At 47.8% G+C, this 15,397-nt stretch overlaps 1 protein-coding gene across 15 annotated transcripts in view; it reads left to right on the top strand.

Annotated features, from left to right (window-relative positions):
• Megf11 (multiple EGF like domains 11) overlaps positions 1 to 15,397 on the top strand; it is a 338,852-nt gene that overhangs the window by 256,139 nt on the left and 67,316 nt on the right. For all 15 annotated transcript variants that reach the window (XM_074066252.1, XM_074066260.1, XM_074066262.1 and 12 more), the window contains exons 8-9: positions 4,947 to 5,083; positions 9,823 to 10,035. In XM_074066252.1, the coding sequence (XP_073922353.1) occupies positions 4,947 to 5,083; positions 9,823 to 10,035 (350 nt within the window). The remainder of the gene's footprint in view (positions 1 to 4,946; positions 5,084 to 9,822; positions 10,036 to 15,397) is intronic.

The raw sequence follows: 15,397 nt of genomic DNA, 5'->3' as shown, positions 1-15,397 counted from the left end.
CACCACCTCCATAGCACCCACACAGCCATTGCTCACTGTTCCTGAGGGTCCATGCCATCCTGGGATAGCAGCCCTCAGTGGGAGCACCTGCAAATGCTGAGGAGGCTAAACTGCCTCTCTCCAGGAGAACTGGCACAGCCCCAAGTCCTCTGCCACCTTGGCCTCTTCCTTTTGTATCATCCATTTAGCATGATCCTTCCAAAGTGCAACTGATTTCCAGATTTGCACAGAATTTTGGAAAGGAGCAGGACTCCTGCTTCCCCTCCAACTTTCTCATGGTCACACAGCTTAAGACCCCACCATAACTGGAGTCACACCCTGACTTAAGGGCAGGTGCATCCGTCTGCACAGCTGCCATAATGAAGTGCTGCGGACTGGCAGCTCAGACAATAGGAACTCATTTTCTCCTGGCTCAGGAGGCTGGAAGTTCAAGATCAAGATGTAAGCAGGGTTGGTGTCTTCTGAGCCTCTCTCCTGAGTTTGGAGATGGCTGTCTTCTCCCTCTGCCTTCACATGGCCATCTCTGTCTTAATCTCTTCTTGGAGGGACATGAGTCAGCTTGGATCAGGGCCCACCCACACAGCCTCATTTTCACTTGATCACCTCTATAAAGACCCCACCTTACCCCGTCTCCACGTACAGTCATGTTCTATATACTGGAAGTAAGGACTTCAATGTGTGGATTTTGAGGGGACACAATCACAGTAGGAGAGAAATCCTCTCTTCAAGTGACACTTTTCTACCTCCCTCAAGAGGCAGGCCAGAAGTAAGTGATCATTATATAGCTCTCTTCTTTCCTTCTCAGTCCCAGGTTATGCTGGGTTCCTACCACGTGCCACCTCATCAGGTGTCAACTTGGTTCAATTAATATTCATTAAGTGCCACTTGTTAAGTACCACTAAGGTCCGTTTGCATCTCAGTCTCACTTAATCTTTTCAGGCACCTGGAGACCAGGGTGACCACTCCCATTTGATAGCTGAGGAAACTGAGGTTCAGAATGATTAAATGACTTGTCCTTGATCAGCTGTCTAGGAAGAGGCAGAGTTGGGATTTGAACCCTATTCCTGACTTCAAGTCTAGCATTCTTTCCACTCAACCAGGCAGCAAGACTTCTAAGGAATCAAATCCCTCTAGTCCCCAGTAGCTCAAGTCAGAGGGGCCCAGAGTTCAAGGACCTTGGTTAAGAAGGCGCTCACCACTTGAACAAAAAAACTCAGGGTTGCTGGTGTCCTGGGAATGCAAGGAAGGAAGCATTCTGTACACCAAGCTTTCCTACTGCCAGTGTCTCACAATCACTGGCTGGGCCAGAGTCCTGCCACCAATCAAGACGATGGTGTGAGAGTGTGTGACAGAGAGAGAGAGTGTGTGTGAGTGAGTGTAAGTGTGAGTGTGTGTGTAAGTAGTGCAGGAGAGTTCCAGACTGCTCAGGGATGGAGGGAGGGGCATATGCACATCTCCCCCAAGTTGCCCTAATTTTTTTTAGGGTAGATGTCCTTATGCAGCCCCAAACTGTAAAAGACTTACTTGCGCAGAAACCAAAAGGACTCCTGTCATGACTCATGAATGTCTAGAGCTTGTGGGGTCCATGAGACCCCACAGGTCACTGCCATGCCCAGAGCACCCCACCACCACCTCCAGAAGGCAGAGTTTCCCCTACTGGGACATATACATCCATCCACTGTCCTCCCTTCTCTGCGCCCTCCAGCCCTCCTCTCAAAGCCTCACTGCCTGGCCTGTGCGTGGAGGAGAAATCTGAGTTAAAAGCCTCCTACTTAATTCATTACAACTCAATTGCCTGATCTTGAATGATGACTCTGGCCTGCCAGGCTTTTCCTGACCAAATCAGCTTCCTCAGTGTTAGCAACTGTTGGTGCTTAATAATTGTGTGTTGAACTAATTGATTAATTAATCAGAAGGTCATCCTTGATCTCCATAGAGAAATGATTATCTCTGGTGTTTGAGGCTAGCGGGGTGGCAGGAGACAAGAGTGGGCCCAGATGTCGTTTGTTAAAACTCAAGACTCATCTACGCAGTTCAGTTATATAATGACACAAGGCTAATTGTGGAGGGAAGAGGCAAGAGGAAAACAGGCCCCCTCACAAATCCTGAAGGGCAGCCACTTTGAACCTGTTGATGTTTCTTCTGCATCTTCCATCATTTTTCTACATAACAAGCTTTATGCCATTTCTTGACTTTTCCAATTCAGACATTTGTTGAGTCATTGACTTCCTACCATAGAATAAGATTTATCTCCACCATATACACAAACACAGGTTCCCCTCTCCCGCCTTCCCAGAGGAATTATATTACAATTTTTGATTAAATATTTTTTAATATTTATATTACTGAACCTGCATATGTAGTGTTACTAATTTATCCCTACAATTCTTGGACAGAAGTCTAAAAGTCCTCTCAATAAGGTCAGACACATCAGAGATCGCCCCATTAGTTTCTTGCTTTTGCTTTGTACTGGGATTTGAACTCCTGGCCTTGTGTTTTCCAGGCAGGTGCTGTACCATTTGAGCCACACCCCCAGCCCTTTTTGCTTTAGGTATTTTTTTGAATAGGGTCTCACATTTATTCCCTGGCAGATCTGCACTGGGATCCTCCTGTTTATAGCTCTGAATAGTTGGGACAACAGGGACATACCCCCACACCCAGTTTTATTGATTCAAAGCCCTGGCTGGTCTTGAACCTTGACCTTCCCAAGCAGCTAGGATTACTGACATGAGCCACAATACCTGGACATTTGGTTTTGAGGCAATACTCTCGGAAGCCTGCATTTCATTAGGAACTCTGCTTTCCAGGTCTGCTACATCCGGGACTTTCTCTCATCACCATTCTGGGATTCCTTTTGCCTCTCTCTTCTGTTGGATTCCCTAGTTCCTAGAACCTGTGACTTTCTTTCTCTTGGGTTAATTCTTTTTGATGGGGAAAAACCCCTCCAGTAGCTACATGAAAGTATTTGTGGAAGACTAATTTTCTGAGGTTGTTCAAATCTGAGTATGTCTGTTAAATCCCCCACTGGAGCATTGGTTTAGCTGGGTACAGAACTCTAGCCTGGAAATATTTTCTCTCCACGTTTTAAGGCATTGCTCTATATTCTCTAATTTCTAGTTAAGTCTGGGGCTGGGGATGTAGCTCAGTGGTAGCCTAGCAATTAGAGGCCCTGGGTTCAGTCCCTGGTACCAAGAGGAAAAAAAAAAGCATAGTCTTAGTAACTTTTTCTTCCTGAGTATTGTTCCTGTTGCTAAAAAATTTGAGAGTCATTTCTTTGTCCATAGAAATTTAAAATTCACAGGATATGCCTTGATGTGAGTGCCCTCCCCCCTCCCTTTCCTTCTTTCCTTCCTTCCTCCTGTTTCCTTCTTCCTTCTTTCTTTTTGCTGGAGTTCTGAAGGCCTTTGAGAAATCTACTCTTTCAATCCTTGCATTCTGAGAACTTTTCTCTTATTACATTTTTCCACTTAATTTACTCACCTCCATTTTTATTTGTTCCACTGGGTAGAATTCCGATTAATTAGATGTCAGACCATGTGAATTGTCCTCTGATTTTATGTTTTTTGTACTGCTCTATGTTCTCTCTCTGTGTCTCTCTCTTCTCTCTCTCTCTCTCTTTCTCCTTTGTAGAAGATTTATTCAACTTCCAGCTCTTCTGTTGCAATGTAAAATTTTCTACCACCTTATTCTTAATTTTCAAGAACTCTTTACTGGTCTCTGGACATTCCCTTACATAGCACTCTGTTCCTTCACAGATACAATATTTCCTTATAACTAGCTACCTGAGGATATTCATTTTAATTATGATAGAGGGTTTTTCCTTGCCTTCTCTTAAGTGTTCTTTGCTCCTGGCATGGTTCCCATTTCCTCTGTGTTCCTTTGGCTGTTTGTTTCCTTTGTTTTCTTGTGAGAGCCTTTTTCACCTCTCTCCTGATCCTTGACCTTTTGTTCACGTTTTACAGTGAGCTTGAGGGTGGAGGCTTGGTGACTGACATCAGAATCTGTGAGTCATTTCTCCTGAGCTCATCAGTGTCCCCTGAAAGGAGTCCTCCAGCCTCCTGCCACAGGGAGTATAGTCTCGCAGTCGGCATTCTGTGAACTGAGTAGGAAAAAGAGCAGAGGGTCTGCTCTTCTCTGTCCTTCAGCTGTGTCTGTGTCCCTGTGTCTGAAGCCTGTGGGATCACCCTCTCCAAAAGGCCTGGAAAGTCACCTGGCTGTTTAAAGTTGGGGCAGAGATTAAGAGTCTAGTTCCTTCTTTTATAGACTTTCAAACAGTCTTGTTTTACCACACCTGCCCCTTGGCCTTTGGAGGATGCTGGTGTCTCTGATTCCCGAGTTTTACTGAGTCTGGAAAGGACTTGCTCTCCCAGCATCATGACGGCTTCCCATACTTCCTTTGCGGGCAGCTATTCCATCTCCCAGCTGCTTTTTCATCTCCTGACGTGACATCTCTTATCCTCCATCCCTTTTGTCCTTGTAGGTTCAGACCTTTTGGGCCCCCTTCTCTCATGGTAGCTATGCTTGGGGGTAGGGGTTGGGTAGAGACAAATGTTTGTCCCCACACCAATGTGTGTAACTAGAGGTTCCTCCCTGTGTCGCCCAGGTCTTTATTGTGTTTCTGTGTGAGAGCCCTGGGGTCGTGGCTTTACTTAGCTATTTCCTGCTTTCTCCCCTCCCTCCTCTCACTGGGAAGACAAGAATCAAGTCTGACTCACTTTTTGAACCCTGAGTATCTAACATAGCACTTGGTATACAGCAGGCTCTCACTAAATGTATGCTAAATGATTGGTTGAGCAAACTGGCCCTCAGTGTCCCCATGTCTAAGGTGAGGGCTTTGGAGCCATAGCGTCCAGCCCTCTGTGCTTCCTGGGAAGATGGGGTGGTTCCTAGCAGGGTGGCCCCAGCATGGCATCTCTGGACTGTGTGTCTTCCTGCCTTTGTTTCAGGGAGCAGTGTGCGCCCAGCCCTGCCCACCAGGGACGTTCGGCCAGAACTGCAGCCAGGACTGTCCTTGCCATCATGGAGGGCAGTGTGACCACGTGACTGGACAGTGCCACTGTACAGCTGGATACATGGGGGACAGGTAAGGATGGTGTTGACTCTGTGCTTACGTTGCTGGTGTTCACAGCAGCCTTGCAGACAATGGCTGAGGCTTGTCAGCCCCCAGCACTCTGCAAGCCTTCCGTTTCCTTCCTCAAAAGTGCTCTGAGTCCATCACGCTAAGCATGCAGCGAGCGCTCCATCCCAGCCCGGCTGCTCTGAATTTACACTGGCTTACCTGGAGACGGAGGTAAGCATCTGCCACCCACTGTGTGCATGGCACAGGGACTCCAAAGAAGCCAAGAGAGAAAATCAGTTCCAAAATTTTTCACGATTCCTTCTAGAAGTGGGTTTTTATTCCAAATTTGAGTCCCCCACTCCAAAAAAAGATACTGACATCCATTTGCATCCTCTTAAGGCCTGTGACCTGAGAGAGCAGACTGAATGGGTCCCTAATGTCTTGGAATGAACTCAACCTGGCAGAGGGGACAACGGACAAAACACAGAACTGAGGCGTTCCCATATGTGTGTTTACCACAGTTGAAGCAAGGATGCCGTGGGGGTGGAGTGAGGGGGCACAGGTGTGATGGACAAGAGAGAAATAACACCCAGTGCGTCTGATGGCTTGTAGGGGGCATTTTCCCAGGGAACCCAGGCCAAGTGTCCTCTCTTTTTCCACTAAACTGGTCTCCGAGCAGCCAGAGGGCCAGTGAAGAGGAGGCCTACCTAGTTCCATAGGGATGGTTCCAGGTTTCAATTCTGGCCCCTGGATTTTGTTACTCTTCCCAAAGTGAGGTAAGAGGAGCATTTGTTCCCATCCTTCTGCCTCCCCTGCCTGGGTGGCATCAGAAAGCAGGGATCAGGGCTGAGTCAATCAATGAGTCCTTTCGGTCCTGACTGATGAAATTGAGGCTCCAGCTCTTGACTGGAATCAGTGCCAGAACTTAGTGATGTCCAAAAAAGAGCTTGTCCATTGGCCTTGGCCTGGTTTGCCTCCAGCCTGAAGTCTTTTAAGCTAGATCTGATCTTTTCACAAAGCATTCGTCTACATGAGCTTCCCCAGTATACAGCATGAATGTGGTATTTGGGGATGCAGAATCAAACCATGGGCCCACCTTCCCATCCATACCCTCTCCTCCAGATAAGGAAATGCTCAGGACAGCCAGTGGAGCCAGGAATCAGGAAGATCCCAAATCAGATCCACTGTGACATGAGAGACTAAAGGCCACTGTTGGAAAGAAGCAATCTAGGGCTCCACACTAGACCTGGCCACATCGGCTGTCACTGTTTGCTGCCAATGTACCAAACGGAGAAATAGTTGAAGTCTCTTTCTTTGAACCTGGCTCGTGATCCTAGGGCAGAGAGAAATCCCCAAAGCCAAGGCACTCTAGCAAGCTTTGCCACAAGCTACAGAAGAGTTCATTCAGAGGGCCAGGTAGCATGTGGGTTTCCCACCTCAATGGGCTGCCTGGTGTTTAATATTTTGTGAAATTGCCTCCATTAATTTCATAGGTGACAGCTGTATTAACCCACCCCAAATCATCACGAGCATATTAAAGTTGAGCGGGTGTAATAACACGGGCCTCCCCGGATAGGCAGAATCCAGTGCAAATGAAACACAAAACGTAACGAGGGCTTTGCAGCTCATTTTGTAATTTAATTGAGCAATGTATCTGGTTGTTAATGGCAATATCAGACACATTAGATTGATATGTTGCAAAGGAAGGATGTTTAAGTAGAAAACTAATGCCTGCTGTGATTACCCTTCTGTTCCACAGGCCCTGTTATTAGCGTGCTTTGTGTAAAATTCATTAACAGTCATTGCTTGATCTCTAAATAAATAAGTTGTTTAAATTGTGAGTAGGAAAAAAAATAAAAAGAGGCTGATTATGTAAATGGATTAGGTTGTCAATATTTCATTTCCAGATTTTTTTTCCTGGGGTTGTGGATTTAGTCATCCCCAAAATATGGCCGGGTGGGAACGTGCCTTTCAGAGGAGCTCCATCCCTGGGTTCTGCCCAATCTTGCTAGGCAGGAGAAGGCTGGAACGTTCCAGTGAAAGGGAGAAGGTGTCTCCTGTCCTGACATTTGAACCTAAAGTCAGCAAACCTCAGTGACTTCTGAAGAAATCCATTCTGAGGCTAGTCAGGGACCGATAGGTCAGACAGTGGCTGTGCAGACCCTCTACTACTCTTGGCTCTTCCCTTCTACCTTAGGTTCCCTCCTGCTCTCCTCCAGTCTCCTTCCTCCTCCTTCTTATCTTCCACCTTCCACTCCTCCCCCTTCCTGCCTTTCTGTCCCCTTTCTCTCCATGGTTGACATGCAGCTAGGTTTGCAGGAAGATAAGCTAGGTCCTCTTGGCCATTTGCAGGCTGTGTGAGCTCAAGACAGTCACCTCAACCCCATCTGAATGCAATGAGAGTGTCCGCTGCTTCCAGGGCTCAGGTTGAGCCTCTGGAGCCCCATGCTGGCCGGTGCCTGGGGCTGCTGCCGTTGTTTCCCCTGTGCCTCCCCTCTGCCATTTTCCTCTGCCACAGTGGCTCTGAGAGGAACACCTGTGGATTCTTCCCCTGAGAGAAGCTCTCAAAGTCAAACCCCAGGCGCTCTTGTCCTCCTGTAATTTTGGGCACAGAGCAGCAAGGGCAGAAGAGAGATGGGGACACCCAGTCTCAAGTTACCTGGCCTGCTGGCTGCCCTGGTTCCCATGCACTCAATGGCCAGCCCTCAGGAATCCACTTGTGTGGCCACTTTGCCCTCATGTTAGGCCATTGAGCCAAACTGGACTGGGCTCTCCCTGCCCTGTCTGTGGGGAAGGACACTCACTTCCACCTTGTGCACCTCCAAGATATAACAAAGAACTTAGTGCTGTATTTTTTTTAATATCTTTTATTGCTTTCCCCACTTCATTATGATAGAGCACCTGAGAAATGGAAAAATAGAGGAATGGAGCTAATTGCTCTAGTGCACTCCACTTTAGTTTTTATTTTTAATTTTGCATTACTGGGGTTTGAGCCCAAGGTCTTGAGCTTGCTTTGCAAGTGCTCTACCACTTGAGCCATGCCCCAAGCCTCTACTTTAACATTTTAAAAAGTCTTTCCTTTGAGCACTTTCATGCCAGAGTCTAAAGCCAGAAGGTCAGATGGGCTCTGTTTTAGGAACTACGGAAAATAATATTAACAAGAGTAATAATTATAACTAACATTTCTCACTGGACCTAACCATGTGTCGGGCACCTTTCTAAACACGCACACGTAATCTTGTCTAACCCTTACACAACCTGATGAGGTTTTGTTCTCACCCCATTTTATGATGAGCCAGTGGTTCATTCTCCATTATCCCCACCATGGAAGCAGTGCTGGTACATGGAAAATCCAAACCCCAGAGGTCAGAGGCCATTTTCTTCAGTCTCTGGGATGCAGGAGTTGCCCCGGGTTTACCTCTTACCTTGTGAGGATCCAGTTGTTGTGACAATGAATTTGCACCCCAAAAGTAGCCCTGGGCTGGGCAAGGGGTTTGGGGCACTTTCAGGAAGCCAGGTGGTCCACAGTGGGCTGACACCCAGCTATAGAGAACGGATGAGAAAATGAAGTAGAGCAATTACCACTATGCTGAGAGCGCCCATGGCCAGCCCAGCATATGCAGGGCACAAGGAGGGCCAGTCCTCCCCCAGGGTGCTCCCAGGCCGAAGGGGGAGACCCAGCCCCTACCTGGAGAGGGCCCCAAATCCCAGCTCTGTGTGTGGGTTCCCCAGTCTGATGAAGGAGGTCATCTCTTTTCTCAAGGGGTGGTGGTACTAACCCAGGCTAGAGAGACTATTTCTGCCCAAAAGACTAAAAAAAAAAAAAAAAAATCACAGTTTATAGAGAAATGAAATCACCCCACTTCATCAAACCTAAAACACCACTGATGGTAAGAGACCTCGTTAGTTTATATACTGTGAAGAATGAAAGGCACTGATAATTAAACTGTCACACCATCCATCATCAGACCTAACTGATTTCAGAGCTGTGTATGTGTCTTTAAGCAGAAGGTTTATTGTCAGTGGGTACGGAGTTTCAGCTTTGCAAATGAAAATGTTGTATGGATGGATGGTGGCAATAGTTGCACAGTCATATGAAGGAATTTAATGCCACTCAACTCCACTTAATGGTTTTAAATGATCAATTTTATATTACGTATTGTCTTTATCTGTTCCTGCTGCTGTGACAAAGTACCTGAGGCCGGGTAATTTATAAACATACATCTCCAGTTCTCACAGTCTGGAGCCTGGGAAATCCAAGACCAGGATGCCAGCAGGTTCGGTGACTGGTGAAGGCCTCCAAGATGGTGCCTGAAACTCTGTGTCCTCAAGCGGTAGAAGGGATGGAAGGACAAAGAAAGAGACCTAGCTAGTCTCCACCTGCCCTTTTGTAAGAGCAGTCATGAAGACAGAGTCCCCCTGACCTAATCACCTCCCAAGGGCAACTTCTCTTGCTACTGTTGCCCTGGGATTGAGTTTCATCTGAAACTTGGAGGAGACACAAACATTCTAGGCATAGCATGTATATTTTAATGTGATTTTTAAAAATGAAGAAACATAAGGTTTAGCATCAATGAGGAAGAATGGACTGGAGTGAGCTATCCCATGGAACCCTTCCTGGAGGACAGGAAGGAAGAGGGGTGGTCTGTGAGGGGTGGAGCACCCCAGTCCAGGCCTGGAGGACAGGAGGGCTGCATGCTTGGCAGATGTGGCGGAGTAGGACCCCAGTTCACAACCTCAGCCTTGCTCTGCTGTCTTGCCAGGTGCCAAGAGGAATGTCCCTTCGGGACCTTTGGCTTCCAGTGCTCGCAGCGCTGTGACTGCCACAACGGGGGCCAGTGTTCACCCACCACGGGTGCCTGTGAGTGTGAGCCTGGCTACAAGGGACCGCGCTGCCAAGAACGGCTGTGTCCTGAAGGCCTGCATGGCCCAGGCTGCACCTTGCCCTGCCCCTGTGACACGGACAACACTATCAGGTACAACTGGGAACAGATGAGCCCAGGGGAGGGTGGGCTATGGGGAGAGGGGCTTCTCAGGTCATGACCCCACCTCTAGTGCAGCCTTCTAGGCAGAGAGAAAAAGCTGGGAGACCTCAGCCACCAGCTCCTTAACAGCTCTGATGAAAAGGGGAGGCCAAGGCCACCCAGCCAGTCAGACCCACATCCCAGATCACCTGTCTCTGTCCATTGCACCCAACTGCCTGCATTTCACAGTGGGCCAATCTGAGATCCCACACTCAGGAGTAAGGAGAGAGTGTGGTGACCCACAGGGGTGTGGGGCAGGACACACAGTCCTGAGGCTGAGGTGGCAGGATTCAGGGTGCCACAGCTCTGGTACCTTGGTCCTGGACAATGTCCTCTCATACTTAGCATCTAGCCAGAGGCAGGGCCACCAGGGCAGAAGCAGGGGCTTGAGTCATAGAAAGCCAGCATGGGAAGGGACCTTACAAATCAGTATGGTCATCCTGAGGCCCAGGGAGGCTTGGCCTAGCAAGTCCCAGAAAGGTGGAAGAGCAGGGGATGGAGGCAGCCCTTCTTCAGGGTCCTACCATAACGTGTATTTTGCCATGGTTTTTAAATATGAAGAAACATACAGTTTAGCATCTATTGGGGAAACAGTTAGAGTGAGCTATTCCATGGAACGCTGCTGGAGGACAGGAAGGAAGGCAGGGAGTCTGTGAGGGGATAGAACACTCCAGGCCCAGCCATTCATTCCCTGTCTCTGTGCCCTTAATGGCTTGGTTAGCACCTGAGCAAAAGCTGGTCCCACTCTCCCTTCTAGAGGAGCCCGAGCCTGGGAAGTAGAGCAGCTCCGGCCGCCTGCCTCAGCCCCTCCTCACCTGCTTCACACACCAGCTGCCATTGCTGTCTGGTAATAAATGGGCTATTGGCCCAGATAGACGCTTCATAGCCTTGATCTGGCTGCCTCTTACCAGGGTGGTAAAGGATGGGGAGCATCCCGTTCCCTGGGCCTGTGGACAGCCTAGGAAGGACTGCTGTCCTGGGCAGCAGTACTGTGCCATTGGCAGAGCAGACAGAAATGCTTCTGCTTCATGGCCCTGGCGCTGGGACAGCCAGGACTTGACTGGGCCCCTCCTCATTTCCGGCCTTTGATTTCTCATACATCACCCTGGAACCTCCAGTCTCTGCCAATAGAGGCAGCTCAGCACATGTCACGGCTTAGATAAAAATGGCCCTCAGTTCCTGTAGTTGAGCAGCTAGTGGTGCTAGGTAAGGGTAGCAGTTGGAAACAACACTGTCCAAAGAGGTCCTACAGCCAAGGGAGCTGGCCTGTATACGACCCGAGCATTCATTCATTCATTCATTCAACAAACACTGAGTGGTCATGCTTTCCCACACTGAGCACCTACACTAACACCATTAGTGAGGCACAGCTATGCTCTATGTCCTACTAAATGAAGGAAATGCCATTCTCTGGACTGTGACATACCATCAATTGTGTAATGCACCCAGTATCAGAGTGTGAAAACATAGGGGAGATGTGCATGTTAGAATGTGTGAAATACATGTGACTGGCTCTGCTGGGTCCCAACTTGTGCCCAAGTAACTGTGACCCAGGACTATGTGTAGGAAGGAGCACAAGAAACTATAGTCAGGGAAGGCTGCCTGACAGAGATGGCACCTGGGCTGGGCTGGGGGACAGGGTGAGAGTTCCAAGGCTGTACACTGGGGTCCCCTGTGGTTGCTCAGGGGAGTGGGCAGCTGCCTTACACACTCCATGGGTGGCATACAGCACCAGGACCCCCTACCCTGCTGGGAAGCCAAGGAAGGACCCCCTCCAGTGCAGGGAGAGTCCCCACTCCAGAGATCCAACCAGGTCCCAAATGAAAGAGCTATTGTTCTCCTCCCGTGCCTGAGCCGGTGTGCACTGCATAATCTGTCTTTCCTCTGAAGGAGTCTCAATGCATTATTAATCTGGAAGGAGTCCCTCTTCTCCATCGCTAATCTCAGCCCATCCAATATTAATGGTTATTTGCTTTACTGTCTCTAATGCATGTCATGTTTCAGGGACTGGAGGCAGTAGCATTTCTTAGGAGTGAGGGCTTTGGGGTCGCCTGCCAGCCCACCCCTAGGCAGGCTACTCAGAATCTGCTGCCCCCCTCCTCGAGAGAACCTTGTCCAAGCCTGGGCCCCTAAGGGTGCAAGCAACCTGGCTTGTCTCTCTCTGTCACTGTTGTTTCAGCCTGGCATAGAGTAGACTTTCAGTGAAAAGCTTCATTGAATTCATCTTAAACAGCCCACCCTTCTAGGTGGTTTTACCCATTTGCTGATATATGCCGCATTTTTGCTTTTAAAATATTCACCTCTTTCTCCTGGCACATTGTCCCTGTAACTAAGGTTCCCCCACCCCAACACTCACAAAGGATTTTACGCAGTCTAATTCAAATTTTGTCAACCTTGAACTGGACATGATCGATGCACCTGTAATCCCAGCTACTCAGGAGGTGGAGGTAGGAGGATCACTGACCAAGGCCAGCCTAGGCAAAAGTGAAAGACCCTATCTGAAAAACAAGTTAAACAAAAGGGCTGGGGATATGGCTTAAAGTGGTAGAGCACCTGCCCAGCAAGCTCAAGGCCCCAAGTGCAAACCCCAGTACAAAAAAAAAGAAGAAAAAGAAAGTGAAGCTTCCACCAAACTCCTGAAGAGATGAAGATGGGGGTCCCCAAAAGCCTGGCCTCATTTGCCCCCAACTTCTACAGAACATGGAACAAAGTCCATCACCCCAATGTCTTGCAAGTCTTGAGAGTCTTTCCTAAGGAAACAAAGTATTGTCACCCCAGCCAAAGAAAGCTCTGCCCCATGGAGCTGCAGCCTTTTCTTGCTCCTCCCCTCTGGCCAGGCTGCTCTATAGAGGTTGAAACCCAGACTAGGAAGATGTTTATCAGCTAAGTGTAGTTAACAACAAGCCATCCTCCTTCAAAAAGGAATAACCTTGAGGAAGGGTGCCTGGGTGCCAGGCCTCTTAAATGTCCCCTCCACAATTGGATTGTCACCGACGAATTCCAGTAGCCACCATCATAGATTCCCTTTGAAAGATTTGATTCAGCCAACAGATGCAGCACTGATAGAAATCTCAGAGCAGCCAAAAGAAAGGCAGGAAAATCCACTGGCTTTCGGCTCCTATTAACTTGTGATTAATCTCTGCCTGGGGAAAAGAGAGAAAGGGAAAACAGCCAGAGACAAATGAGCCAGCCTCAACTTCAGCGACAGTGGCTTTTGCCCCAGTATGAGCCTCCCCAGCAGTGCCTGTCTGCTGAGTGACCCAAGGGCACGGGACCCTCGCTGGGAGGGAGTGATGCCTGGGACCAGAAGCATGGTGATCACAGGTCTCAGTAATAATCACTGGCAGCCTTTATTCCCTCCCCATCCTCTTTTTGGAGTTTTATAATATAACCCAAGTAATCAAATTCAGAACTTAGACATTCCAGTTTTAGAAACAGAATTGTAGGGACATGAAAAGGATAAAGGAAAGATTTTAGATTTGAGCCTTGTGGTTCTCAGAGTAAGAGACAAAATTAGTGCCCAGACACCAAAGCAGTGGAAGATGGGTCTGAGACAAAGCATGGGAAATGGAGGAAGATCCTGGAAGTCAGTTCACTGGCTCATTGTGAGCTATAGTGCCTTTCACGGGAAGGTGACCTCGCCCATGATGGGTGAGTTCCAGCCTGACCACTGGTGAGGTGCACACAGAGCGAGAACCCACTAGCAGGAACAGCAGAAAGGTGGCAGAGACCTTTGTTAGAGTCTCCAGCAGACAAATGCAGCCAAGGACTGCGGGGTCATTCCTGGATCCAAACATGGCAGTCTCCCTGACCGTGACTGAGCTGCTCCTTCTAACCATGAACCTAAATCCAAGAGGAAGCCCTGGAAAGTTGAAACCTAGAAAAGCTGTGTTGAGAGGAGAGAGAGAGAGTGAGAAAGCTGAGAGCTGAGAGTCAGGGACACCCAGTGGGACCCAGGTCCCATGATGCACATGGATGTCACTGTCCTCAATGCTTGGGCAAGGGAGAAATGTTTCTAGAACTGTCAAGGTCAGAAAGCTTCAAACATTCGCACCTCACACCCACTCTTCTTTGCTATATAGTTATGATTCTGATTGCTTTATGTGCTTATAATGTGATAAACACATTTCTACACACTTTCCACTCAGTTTGAACACATGGACATTTAAAAAAAAAAAACTCAGCTGGGATTGTGGCTCAAGTGGTAGAGCACCTGGCTAGCAAACGCAAAGTTCTAAGTTCAAAGCCCAGTACTGCCAGAAAAAAAGAAAAAAGTCAGTCACTCATAGTTTCTCAACCAGCTCAGGGGTAAGCACAGATTAAGCATTTTGTAACAATTTGTTCATTCTGCATCCACATCTGCATTTATATCACTTTTTAAGATATTTTTGATCATGATTTTGAATGTAATTTATTTCATTAAATCATATCATTAGATAATTTGGAAAATAAGGAAGCTCAGGCAGAAGGCTATAATTCATTTAGTAAGCTCCCCATTGTAAGAGGTGGCACGGGGCCGAGGCTACACATGGCCAGACAGATTTGGGTTTGAATCCCAGCTCTCTACCCACCACCTTGGCTGAGTGACCTTGAGCAGGTCACATAACCTCCAAGTGCCAGGTGAATATAAAATAGAGGCTCAAATTCCTCATTGTCAGGCTTACTGAAGATTAGAAACAGACGTGTAAAGGGCCTGGTGCTGTTAATAGCAGCCACATATTATGTATTTGTATTCGAACAGCTTCCATTTTCACTGTCATAAATAATGCTTCAGGGCACATCTCTGAGTATAAATCTTTCTCCACAACTATGACTATTTCCTTAGGACAGATTCTTAGAAATGGAATTACAAGACCAAGGAGTCTGCATATTGTTAGGTCTCCTGGTGAATAACCTCAAATTGTTTTTGAAACCTTTACCAGCAATTTTTAAAGTCTTTACTGTTTTGATAGGGGCAAAAGTGAGATCCGGTTGTTGGTTTGACTTGATGATTAATGAGACTAAACATTCTCTGAAATAGTTATTAGCGACTTGTATTTACTATTCAGGAATTGTCTGCCTCAGTCCACCCCCTCATTTTCTGTGAGAAGAGAAACGGTTTGGCTGGGCTGCACACAATTAGTGTTCATTAATTCATTTGCCAAGTGTGCATGGAGTACCTCCCACGTGCCAGGAGCCCTGCTGGGCCCTGAGAGGTGAAGAGACAAGACAAGGGCTCTCCTCTCCTGGGGACCTGCAACCTAGCAGGCAGACAGATGACAAACAAGTCAACAAATAGAAAATAATGAAACACAGTGAAAGCTACTTGCATTCC

The sequence above is a fragment of the Castor canadensis genome, chromosome 2 (assembly GCF_047511655.1).
Source record: "Castor canadensis chromosome 2, mCasCan1.hap1v2, whole genome shotgun sequence".
Lineage (NCBI taxonomy): Eukaryota > Metazoa > Chordata > Mammalia > Rodentia > Castoridae > Castor > Castor canadensis.
This window is presented reverse-complemented; position numbering and strand designations above follow the sequence as displayed.